The 12,710-nt window shown below is 39.4% G+C and overlaps 1 protein-coding gene across 1 annotated transcript in view; it reads left to right on the forward strand.

Annotated features, from left to right (window-relative positions):
- lrpprc (leucine-rich pentatricopeptide repeat containing) overlaps positions 1-12,710 on the forward strand; it is a 105,969-nt gene that overhangs the window by 90,485 nt on the left and 2,774 nt on the right. Inside the window, exons 32-36 of the mRNA XM_037697487.1 lie at positions 2,223-2,427; positions 4,533-4,660; positions 4,788-4,903; positions 11,143-11,217; positions 12,383-12,467. Of these exons, the coding sequence (XP_037553415.1) occupies positions 2,223-2,427; positions 4,533-4,660; positions 4,788-4,903; positions 11,143-11,217; positions 12,383-12,467 (609 nt within the window). The remainder of the gene's footprint in view (positions 1-2,222; positions 2,428-4,532; positions 4,661-4,787; positions 4,904-11,142; positions 11,218-12,382; positions 12,468-12,710) is intronic.

Genomic DNA, 12,710 nt, shown 5'->3' on the forward strand with positions numbered 1-12,710 from the left:
TCATCATTGTTTGTGATGCATCCCACCACCGCTGTATCATCTGCAAACTTCACAATATGACAGCCTGGATGGGTAGCTGCACAATCATACGTGTGCAGAGTAAACAGGAGGGGGCTCAACACACATCCCTGAGGAGAGCCAGTGCTGAGGGTTATGGTGGAGGAGGAGAGGTTGTGGATCCTCACTAACTGTGGTCTGTTTGTTAAAAAGTCTAGTACCCAGTTGCAGATGGAGGGGCTTAGTCCTAGTGTGGATAGTTTGTCCATCAGGGTTTGGGGGATCATGGTGTTGAAGGCGGATGTGAAGTCCACAAAGAGCATACGGACGTAAGAGTTTTTCTGCTCCAAGTGGTTGAGCGCAGTGTGGACCACAGAGGAGATTGCATCCTCTGTTGATCGGTTCTCACGGTATGCATTAGGCTGAAAGGAGTAGAAATTACTATGAAAAGCTTAAATTTATCTGAAAACAGCTGAAATTAGCTAAAACATGCTAACAGGGTCGCTGAAAAGGTAGAAAAAGCTTACATTACCAGACAAAAGCAGAAAGAACATGTTTGCTCAATTACCGTAGGCTGAAAGAATCAGAAATGATAAATGGACCGTACTTATATAGCCCCTTTCTATCTAATTTCAAGATTCAAGAAATAAGCGCTTAACACTACAATCTGTGTCCTCATTTACCCATTCATACAGCACTCTACTAGATCTCTACAAAGCTAATTAAACCAATCATTCTAATGAGACTAATCAGTGCTTTAGATCACATTCATACACTGAGGCTATGAGGGGTTCAGTGTCTTGCCCAGGGACACTTCAGCAGGGGGTTCGAACCCCCAACTCTCGCATTGGAGGAAGGCTGCTCTTACCACTCAGCCACGGCCGCCCAATGAGCACAAAAAAGTGGAAATAATCTGAAAAAAGCAGAAATGAGTAAAAACGGCTAAAAGCAGCAACAACAAAAAAATCAGAAAGGGGCTGAAATTACCAGAAGGAAGTAGAGAGAGCACATTTTTGCTGGATTAGGCTGAAAAAAGTTAAAATGGGTGCAGAAAATGTGGAATTGGCTGAAAAAGCTAAAATGAGCCTAAAACAGCTACTGGTAAATAGCTGAAATAGCAGAAAACGCTGAAACTTGCAGAAATAAGATGAAGGAGCATAACAAGCTGAAATTAGCAGAAATAAGTTAGAAGAAGCACAAAAATGTTGTCGCTAACAGAACGAACGTGCAGGAGCTCAAAACGGCTGAAAAAACAGCTGAAATTAGCTGCAAAAAGTTTAAATTTACACAAAGAAGCTGAACCAGAACAAAATGTGAAAGGAGCAGTAAAAGGTTGTAAACAGATCTAAAGATATGAAGGATGTAAAATGAGCTCAATTCATTTTCTATTAGAAAAAAATGGCAGAAAAGGCTAAATATTTCAAAAAGCTAAAGTTGCACCAATACCAAAAGTCATAGCAGGATTGTCCTGAAAGAGCTGAACATTTTGATTTATGATTTGTTGAAATAGCTTGAAAACCGCGGGGTATCACGCTGAAAAATGTACAGATCAGTGTTTCCCCTAGATAACTTACCATGGCGGGGCGCTCATCTCGTCCGTGATTTTTGTTGGGGGGGGTGTCTGGAACAGAGACTCGTCCTAAGCTGCTCAGTGCGCTGTTTAAACCAACAGTTTTGGGGGACACAGAAACAGCCGTGTGCTGTTTGTACTGACAGTTTTAGAGCAGGGTTTGTGAGAGGAGAGATACAGAGACATATCTCAGCTGCGCGCTGTCTCAGCCGACAGTTTTAGTTTTTTTTGGGGCCGGGGAGGTGTGGGGGTGTCGGTGCGGGGGAGAGAGATGCACATCTGAGCCGTGCGCTGTTTGTACCGACAGTTTTCGAGTGGCGGGGGTGCGTTCAGCGTGAGGGTTCAGCATGAAGGAAGAGGCTGCTTTTAGCTTTTTAGCTAGTGCACCTGCATTGCGAGCCGCTAGTTTAGCGTTACGTCAGTGCAGACAGGTGGGTGGGGGGCGGGGTTCGGTAGACGGGGCGCTCGGTTCTGTTGACGGGGCGGGGCGCCCCGCTTGTATAATGGTAGGGGAAACACTGCAGATGAAAAATGGATCACAATAGTGTGAATGTTTCCTAAACATTCACGCAATAATCAGACTAGTGTGTTTTAAATACAAACATATCACCTTGTTGTTTACACACACACTCATTTTTCGTGTGCTTCTTTACAGAGGCAATGGAGACGATGAAATCTATGCTTCAGATGAATGCTGTCCCCTTGACTGTGGCCATCACCAAGCTGGTTCAGGCCCTCCGTAACATCGGCAGCGTGGCAGAAATTCAAGAATTGGAATCACTAATTAAGCAATTTGGCATAACACAGAACCTGTCGAGCATGTTCTTTGTCAATAACATTGCTCTGTCACACATCAACAAGTAAGTTCACAGGGTCTATTTGTGCAGACTTGCTGAAGGTCTGTAAAGGATTTGATGGTATTTCAGTCATGTGACTTTTAAAATTGTTTATGTTTTTCTAATATTTATTTACCTAAATCTTTAATAAAAGTAGTTAACTCTTGTATTTTGTGTCAGATGCAGTTCAGACAAGAAGCAATAGTTACTGCAGAGGTGAATCTTTTGTTTTATTGTGTAAATCCTCCTAGATTGGTATAACAATTTAACTAATTTCTTCAGAGTGATGAGATCTAAGCTAACACACTTGAAGTAAAAGCTTACAGGGTAAGTGGCGTGTCAAAAACAAGTCTGGAACACGGGGTTAATAGGATTACTCGAGTCCTTTTTAATGTTATGAAAGCACCATTCCTCCACCGTTGCTTTGTCACTTCTCGAGCAAAAGAGAACAAAATATTAAAATGCATCGCACATCAAAGTTTTATTGTGCCGCATTAGTGCACCCCCGAACAGCAGCAACACTGTGCCCACTTGAATGGACAACAGGAAGTGAAAAATAACAAGGAGGTGTCACGCCTGATTGGCCATCGCAGCGCCGGCCCGTCAACTTGAACCCTGACCTCTGAGGGCTGCGCTCTGAGCCTCTCTGACACGTGCGTCTCCGCTGTATCTGAGTCAAGCTGACTGGTTAAGAGCTACGGCGGAGAAGCAAGCCGGTCCAGAAAAGCGAAGCTCCACATTTAACGGGGGGCCCTCGCTGAATTATTCAGGCGGTCCAAGTCGCACCAATCAGCACGGATTCGTTCCTTCTCTTCCAGGCGCGAGCAAACGTACACACCCCACGGTGCACACGCACCGTTTGTTAAATATTCATCACGACCGGTGACGGCAGCGAGAAGGCGGGGAGCGTGAAGTGTTAGCGCTGAGATCAAGTTGCCAGATTGTGTTGTTTCAGATTTGTAGTGCAGCCTTTTATTTGGTTGTGGCAACCTCAGCAAAAAATAAATAAATCACAGAATTAGAGGGAGAACAATGAGGTTTACCACCCCCCACCCCCCGAGGAAAGTTCTGAAGCACAGACAAGGAAGCTGGTGTTATTTTTGAGTTGTTTTAAAAACTAAAAACAACAATACGGAGCAGCTTTATTGTTCCAGTAGCTCTGAATTCCTTATTTAACTCCAACCATGTTGGACATTTTAGCATTTTTTTATGTTCGTATTCCATGAAAGCTCAGCTTCAATACAGAAAACGTTGTACCAAGGAGGAATTTTGGTTGAAAGTACAGTGGTCCCTCGATTATCGCCGGGGTTTTTTTTCTTCCACAAACCACCATGACAGGTGAAAAACTGCGAATAGGAACGCTATATTTATTTATTTATGTACATTTTATTTTTAAGGCTATATTTTAAGGCTTTATAAACCCTTCCCACACTCTTGCAATGTTCTAAACTCTTAAACCTACTTAATTTTAAACAGCATACGTGTATGTACTGTACAGTACTGCAAGATTTTATTCACCAGCTCTGCAGACCAGCAGCTCTGTTCCGGTTCTGCAGAGCTACCCAGCAGCGACGAAGCCCACCGCCTCGTCCTGGTTGATGTGCACATGGATAATTGAGCTTCAGGATTATTTGCAACTTTCCTGCCAGTTCTGTCATCTTAACAGATAGATCGTTACCTCTGACTTTGTGTTGCAAAACTTTACCTCCATTTCGGCAGAAAGCAGCGTCCGGAAGCACTGTTGGCTTCTGGGTAGTGTAGTTCTTTTTTACTGACGTTACAGTGTAGGCTTATTGAAAGAAAATTACAAAATGGCGGCGCATGTCCAAAGTTTTTATTATTTTTTTCGTTAACTTTTTATCCCGTACTTTCCCAGTCACGTGAGTGACATTAAAATGACAATCATTGAAAAATCGCGTAAGAGCGAGTCTGCGAAAGTCAAACCGCGAAGTAGCGAGTGTCTACTGTACATTATTTGACACAATCGGTTTTCAAATAAAAAAGTACTGTAGTTTGTGGGGGTTTTTTTCTAGCAAAAACTATTTGTTAGTTCAAATAACTTCTCTCTTGATAGAAATGTTGCAGCTGAGGCATCTTTTAAATAAATTCCTCCCCTTGTTTCTTTTCAGTGGTGATTGTGATTCAGCGGTAGAGCTGTTGGAAGGAATCTTCACAAATCCAGAGGGCTCACACTCCGGCATAAAATCTGTCTTTGGAAAGGTCATAGAATCTGGCAACGACGAGGCTTTAGACAAGTGTAAGACACCCAGACAGACATAATGGCACAATGTACGCATGTGAGAGAACATGCACAATCCATGGGCGGGTAGATGCCCAACAATGAAAATCAAAAAGTGACCTGTACGTGCTTGTTACTGTTGCAGTGAGTGCTATGGCAGAGCGGCTAGCAAACCACTTTTCCTGCTGGAGACCATTGTCAGATCTCTTTTTGCAGCTGATCGATAACAACGAAGTGGAGAAGGCCAAACACCTGCTGGCTGTGAGTATCTGTGTGTGTGTGCATGTAAGAGAGCAAGACTATTACTGTAAATATAAAGTATTACTAAGATATTTTTTTTCTGATTATTCTCTTCTGTTGTTTTCAATGAGCTGTTTGATTTAGCATGTTCTGACTTAATTTGGCAGTGAATGCTGTCTTTGTTTTTAGAGAACTGATGTAATCCATAGAGGCTGAGCCAAATCAGTTATTAGAAGAAAATTAAGAATTAATCATAGTGGAGACTGTTACTTCACTGTGCTAACGCAGCTTTCTGGTCAGATTGTGTTTCTCATCTTGTTGGTTAATTTGCACAAAGTCGATAAGTGAAACAACGCGCTGCCGTTTCAGATGTATGCAGGTGCATCCCAGGTCCAGCTTAGCTTGGATTGTTTTTTGTCATTTTTGAGCACTTTGCAATTGGCAACATGTTAAATTATAAAATGAAAGTTGTCATTTTAATCTACCCACGTCTAAGAACAAAATGCATACATTTTCAAAATTAATAACTCGCGTTTGCCGAAGTGATGCAAAGCAAAGATCTGCTGTGATCAGTTCCGAACCAAATTTAAACTTGGTATCCATAAAATAAAGTAAAAACTTTATTTTTTTTATTTTTTTTTATTCGATTAGTTGTGGCAGCGATTTCCAATCAGGTTGTCTCCAAAAGTGAATCGTTTGTAGATGCATCCAAGTTTATTTTAAGTTTCATTAAAGTCTGTCCCCTTGTTCAGGAGTTATTTTGCTAACAGACGAGCACACGTGCATGCATTCTCGTGGTTGCTTCCCTTTCATGGCAGCAGGTGATAACAAGCACAAGTTAACACGAGTCCCGATGATGACCTGAATCCCATCACAGCTCCTGGTTGCTGTCGTCCACTTGTCAAACCCCAGAGAAGATGCTCTACCGCAGTTTCTGACTTATTTATCCAGCTTCACATTTGTGAGAAGAAAAGCTCACCCTCGTTCCACCCACTGAGCCTGGTGGTCTGAAGCTGGCCGTCTCCAACTTCACTTATTTATCACCGTTCATACATTACAGCTCAGTGACTTTACACTGAGCTCCAAGACATGAATATGAGACCTTGGTGAGGGTATGAGACACAGAGGGGCTGCATGAGGGACGAAACTGAGAAACGACAACATTTCAGATGAAACGACGTCTTGTTGTTGCTGCTCTGCTGCATAAGACCAAATATTACATCTAAATAGTCAAAACTTTGTTTGGAGCGAGAACAAAATAAAATGTGAGCTTCTTTAATTTACAGTAAAGTCAGATGCAGCCTCTGCTTTTCACGACACTCGGCCTGAAGTCATCATGTCATGTCACGCCCCGAGTGATCATCCTTCTTAATCTTTAAACAGGGATGTTTGAGTATCATGCATGTAAATGAACAGATGCGTTACTTACTGCTCTCGTCTTTATCGTTATTTAAACACCAACTAAAGTTACATTTTAAGGGTCTAAGATGTGCTCGGCTCTGCAGTTTTTCTGTAAGAAGAAAAGAAGATTGGGGAAATCATTTCAATTTATTTTTTAAGACTAAATTAAGACGGTGGAAGAGAAACTGAGAAGCACCACATACTTTTGAAATTAATAAATAATTCATAATGTTTTGGGAATTATAGATTTTTAAACTTTGTGGAGGGTTTTTATGTCACTACATCAGGGATTGAATGTGACTGAGTTTGAGGGATCTACATTATTTTATGACACTGAATAAACTATATCTGACAGCACTATCAATTTACAAATAAAATGTTTAGGTTTTCTTAATTGACTGAAAAATATTACAATTTTTTTTTTTTCCTTAATCTTAAAAACCATAACAATTTTTGTTTTTTGTATTAATCTAAAATTGCTGTAACTTTTACTGCCTTCAGATTTAAAAGACAAAAGTTGACCCATGAATTTGTTGCACTGGGGAGAAGATTTGACAGTTTCTTGCATTTTTAATATTTAACAAAACAAGCAATAAAGCTGGCAAACAGATTTGTACGTATCGACATAGTAAGTACTGTTTGTTGTCTGAACCAGCTCAAGGATTTAAAGCCTCTTCTAGATGTTTTGAAAATAAACAAAAGTAAATCAAAAAGTAAGACAAGGATCAGTCAACAAAACAAAAGTAACTAGAGAAATTGCATTTCCTTCAAAAATGCAGTGTGAATGCTTATTGCAGAAGAACTTGCTGAAAAACAGCTGAAATTGACTAAAAACATGCTGAAATGTAGCTGAAATGGAAGAACTAGCCCAAAGTAACAGAAGAAAGCAGAAATAACACATATTTGCTGAATTGGGTTTAAATAAGCAGAAATAAGCACAAAAATTAGGAAATTGGCTAAAAACTGAAATTAGCAAAAATGGCTGAAAAGTAGCTGAAAAAACAAAAATTACCATAAAAATAGCTCAAAAATAGCTGAAATAGCAGAAACTAGTAGAAAAAGCTGAAACGAACATAACAAGCTGAAATTAGTGTAAAGAAGTTAATATGCCTGAAAGTAGCAGAAATTACCATGAAAAACTTTAATTTGAAGCTGCTGAAATGAGCTAAAAATGCTTTAAAAAAGTTAGCTGAAAAGATAGAATAAGCTTAAATTAGTATAAAAAAGCAGAAAGAACCCACATTTGCGCAATTAGGCTGAAAGAAGCAGAAATGAGCACCAAATAAAAAGGAAAGTATTTGAAAAAAGCTGAAATTGGCAACAACAACAACAACAAAAACAGCCGAAAAGTAGCTAAAAGAGCAGAAAGAAAATGAATTTACAAGGACGTGGAGAGCGCATTTTAGCTGAATTAGGCTGAAAAAAGTTTAAATGAGTGCAAAAAAATGTGGAATTTGCTGAAAAGCTTAAATTAGTATAAAACAGCTAAATAGTAGCTGAAATAGTAGAAAAGGCTGAAACATGCAGAAATAAGCTGAAAGGAGCATAGCAAGCTAAGAAGTTAGAAGAAGCACAAAAATGTTGTAGTTGGCAGAAATAATCTAAAAGGAGCACAAAAAAAACAGCTGAAAGTAGCTGAAAAATGTTGAAAGTTGCACAAGCTGAACCAGAACAAAAGGTGAAAGGAGCAGTAAAAGGTTGTAAACAAAACTACAGATTTGAAGGATGTAAAATGAGCTCAATTTCCTATGAGGAAAAAAGTGGCAGAAAAGGCTAAATATTTCAAAAAGCTAAAGTTGCACCAATACCAAAAGTCATCGCAGCCTTCTCCTGAAAAAGCTGAATGTTTTTATATACGTTTTGATGAAATAGTTTGAAAACTGCGGGACGAGAATTGCGCCGAAAAATTCATGGATGCTTCGTGAGCATTCCCAGTATAAAGGCAACAGAAGGTTTGGTTTAAGACTTTGACAAACTAATGTATCAAATGAGTTCAACTAAAGATGAATGTAAACCTGTGCGATCGTGAGGGAAACCCTTTAGTCTCTTAAGCTGTGAAAATTTAAATCATTGGTCAAAACGAGCAGCAAAACGAAATCCTTGTAATCTGAAACATGCCGTTTGTTTTGTAGTTAAAGTTTGAGTTTAAGCCTTACTGCTGAGACTTGAGCTAAACTGACGTGCTGTGGTTTGTTGATTTATTTATTTATTTTTTTCTTTCCCCTCTGAGCCGCTCCTCCTGGGTCACTGGAGGGTAGCAGCTATAACTCCTCCATCCCACCATAAGTGAAGCGGGACCAAAACTCTGAAAAGCTTTTAAGTAGGCAAGCAGACTGTAATGACGACAAGGCTATCAGGAGAGAAGGAGGTGAGGCCGGTGGGGAGCAGGAGGGATGAAGTCAGTCATTAAGACGGGAGGCGGTGGTGAGGCGAGCGCTTAACAAACTCCTCTACAACTGCTTACGTGCTGGAATGGGCCGTTGAGGAGGAGGAAGGAGGATTCCCTGGGTGCGCAGAGCTTTTAGGCAGCCTGTGTGAGGAGCGGGAGTAGACGGCAGGCCTGCTCAGTTGTAGTGTCGCTGTTCGGAGTGGACAAAACGTGGCAAGGGAGGGGGGGAAATACAGAAAAGAAGGCGAGTGAGAGCGTGAGGCGAAGCTGCTTCAGATGTAATGGCGTAGACTTGATTGTACTAAAGCCATTCAGTGACTCATAAAGGCTGCTGCTTTCTTTCTGTGTGTGTGTGTTGCTGTTAAAAGCCTTAATTCTGTACGAAGCGGAGGAGGAGACGCGTTGGTTCACGTCTGATTTGTAATCGGGTCTCACGGATGCTCAGCAAAGAGAAGCAAAAAAAAAAAAAAAAAGGAATCCGGTTTGTTAAAGCCTCTCCTGAAACAAGTGTTTTAATGTTTTTGTAGTTCCCATCGAGTCGCTTTTTTTATTCAACCAAATCATGCAGGTTTTGGAGCAGAGAGCCACCAAACATCATTTGTTGCCTGTGTACGTATCCCATTTCAAATTAAACTAGTTTGATTTATAAACCTGACAGAAAATGGTTACATAAAGTAGTGGGCAATAAATCCCAAAATAAATATCCAGAACAATAAAAGCAGTAAAAAAAAAAAAAAAACATTAAAAATACATGAGAAAACCTAAATCAAATATTTAAATAAAAAATCAAGGAGAGTAAATCCATTTTAAGTGTTTAAAGGTTTAAAATAGATTTGAGCTCACTTCATTAACAGCTGAAGGCTGCTCCAGAGCTTCTGGGCACAACTCCCCACCCAACAAACAGGTTTTACATTTGCCACCTAGATGAGAGCAACTTTGTTTCCAGCAGGCTCCATTTGTCTCTAATAACAATTCTTTACTGCAGTGAATCTCTCACGAAGTAATACTGTATTTTCCACCGTAAAAATCACACCGTCGCATCAGTCCAAAAATGTCTAATAAAGTGGAAAAAATACATAAATACGTCGCTTTGCCGTGTAAGTCATGACGCCGTTATGCGTCACAGCTGACAGCCTGGAAACGTGGGTCAGTGTTGTGCCAAAAATCGATTGGCTGTCAAAATGGCAGCCGCGGAGCATGCACGGGAGGACTTCAACAAGAATTTAACAAGATTAACACTTAAAAACAATTTTTTGTTTGCTCAAAATTATAGTAAAGGTGTGTCTCAGTTGAACTTTTCCTTAATAAATGCACTTTAATGGTCAAATCAGCTGCATTTGACCTGGGTGCTGCAGTGAAACGCAGCTGATTTGGTGTTTGCTTCAGGAGTTCCGGAGCGAGACAAAGGTGGCTTTGTATGGCAAGTCAAGCGTCTCATTAATAGGCACTTTTACCCATTAATGAGACACTTGGCTTGCCATAATTCTCAAGGGCCCTCTAGCGGCTGCAAATGGTAGTGTTCAATCTTTTTCATGTCAGAATAAATGAAATTGTCAGATCTCAGCCAAAAAATTGGGTTTTAAACATGGGAAACAGTCGATTTTATAGATATTGAGCTAAAATTTGGTGTGGTAGTAGCTGAGAGTCATTCTCTGAGCGCACACATTGTGGTGTTGCATTTGGTTGTTCAGATCATTTTCCAGATTTGATCAAAAACATTTTAAGACTTAATTAAAAAAAAAAAAGATTATCATCCTTAAATGAAAGTGGCTAAAGATGGGCCTCTTTTTAAGAGGTGCCTTTAACTTTTTTGGATCTTTTTGCTGCTCTGCCAACATTTTTATTTTGTTTTCTTGTTTTTGATTATGATGATGTCATCAAATGGTGCACTCGTTCAAACGTTTTTAATCAAATAAGCTGATAAATACGTAACAATTTACAATTCAGGTTAAACGAAGAAATCAAATTAAACGTTTGCGGGGTTTTTTTTTTTGTTTTGAAGAAACTCACACTGATCATCAACCACCACCCAGAAATTTACAAAAAAAATGTATGAATTAGTTACCATCACTCTGAGTTTTTACTTCTCAGTATATTTTTCTTACCTTGTCAACTAACAGCCTTTAAGATGTATGTGAACGTACATTTCCACTGAGCAGCTGGATTGGCCTTTACTGCGACTAAGTGATTATAATTATGCTTTCTGATGAGAAAAGTGCCATACGTTTAAATTCAAAGAAACGGGCAGTTATTAGATCCATAATTATCCTTTAACCTGAGTGTTACCCTGCGAGCACGAGTATTTCTATGAATGCGTGGGCGTGCATGAGTGCATGTAAATTTATATATACTGAAACTAAGTGAGGAGCACAGGTTGAAAAGTCGTGCTGACCTTTAAAAAGTTAAGAGGATTCAACGTTATTGCGCCCACTTACACCTTATTTCCTGTCTTTTCCTCATGTCATTACAGCGCTGCACAGGTCTGTCCGAACAGAGCGACGCGTTCATGGCCTTTGTGGCTTTTAAAGCTAAGCATCCCGGACAGGTAAAGTCTCACAACTGGGTTCTGTTCAGCTGTTTATGTTGGTTTATTCACCTTCTTATTCAAAATGAGCACGTTGCAGGTTTCCCTCAGCGAAAGGGGATTTCTTTTAATTCACGATTCAGAAATGATGTGAATCTGAGGCTTTATGATAACCTGTTTGACAATATTTCAAACATTATATTTAGGGATGCACGATATTGGATTTTTGGCTGATATCCGATATGGCTGTATGTTAAAACTTATTTGGCCGATACCAATAACAATATTTTTCCCCCTAGACCTACTTACAGAGACTATACAGCTTTCTCTGCTGTGGAATTAAAATACTACATTATTCTGCATGATCTTTGTCAATTTGGTCTGCTACCAAATGCAGATGCCAAAAAGGGGGTTGAAAATGATGCAACACTTCAACTTGGATTATGTTTAATGTCAAATTTATTCATGACATTTACTCTCTCTAACACAATGACATCACTCGAACAGTGGAAATTTGTATTGTTATTGTATGTATGTATGTGCATATATATATATATATATATATATATATACATACATACATACAGTGTCCTATATCTGTGAGTTATTTTGTTGGAATGGTTGATGTCCGATATTTAAATTTATCGCTAATTCTGGCTGATACCGATACCATGCCGATAATATCGTGCATCCCTAATAATTTTTTTCCTAATACTTGAGTTATGTTCAGATTCATTTTTTTTGTAAAAATGTTCCAAAGTAACTATAAATAGTAATCTTCCTTTTAACCAAATATTCAATGTTTTATAAATGGTTTAGGTATATAAGGTAAAAAATTTAACATCTGATCTGAAGAAAATAAAAATCTGTGATGCCAAATAACAGAAGATAAATACTGCTTTGGGCGTCCTTGTTGGTTTTGAATATATAAGAGTTGTAACGAGTGACGTTGCAGGAAACAACTCTTTTACTAATAGCTAAAGGAAGCTCAGGTGTTCAGTAATTAGAAATATTTAAATAAAATTCACGAGTTCATTGCCAGTTAACAGACATTTATGCCACAAAGCTATTTTAGATTTTTAAATTTAAAGTCACTTTTCTTAAAGTGATGAAATTTAAATATATATACTGGTATTTGTATAAGTACGTCCGTTTTTCCGCCATAGATGAATCTTTGTACTCACAGGTTGAAAAGATCAAGGCCCTGGTGAGCCTGGTCCCAGAGTTTGCGGAGAAAGAGATTCTGAACGCGTACATCCTGAAGGCTCACAGTAAGACGCAGGAAACGACACGAGAACATGTTCACGCAGATCTGTAGTCAGCATTAACAATGGGGGGGGGGGGGGGGGCTAGAAGAACACATGTCCGTTATCTCTCCTGGCTAGCCTAGCATGCTAATCTCTACATATTTTCCCACTTTGGCTTTTTACTTGACACTTTTTACATCTTTTTGTACTTTTTTACTCCTGTTGATGTTCGTTCCCTCTTTATCGTTTGGTCACGTCACAGATGAG

The sequence above is a fragment of the Nematolebias whitei genome, chromosome 1 (genome assembly GCF_014905685.2).
Source record: "Nematolebias whitei isolate Nwh7 chromosome 1, NemWhi1, whole genome shotgun sequence".
In the NCBI taxonomy this organism is placed as follows: Eukaryota; Metazoa; Chordata; class Actinopteri; order Cyprinodontiformes; family Rivulidae; genus Nematolebias; species Nematolebias whitei.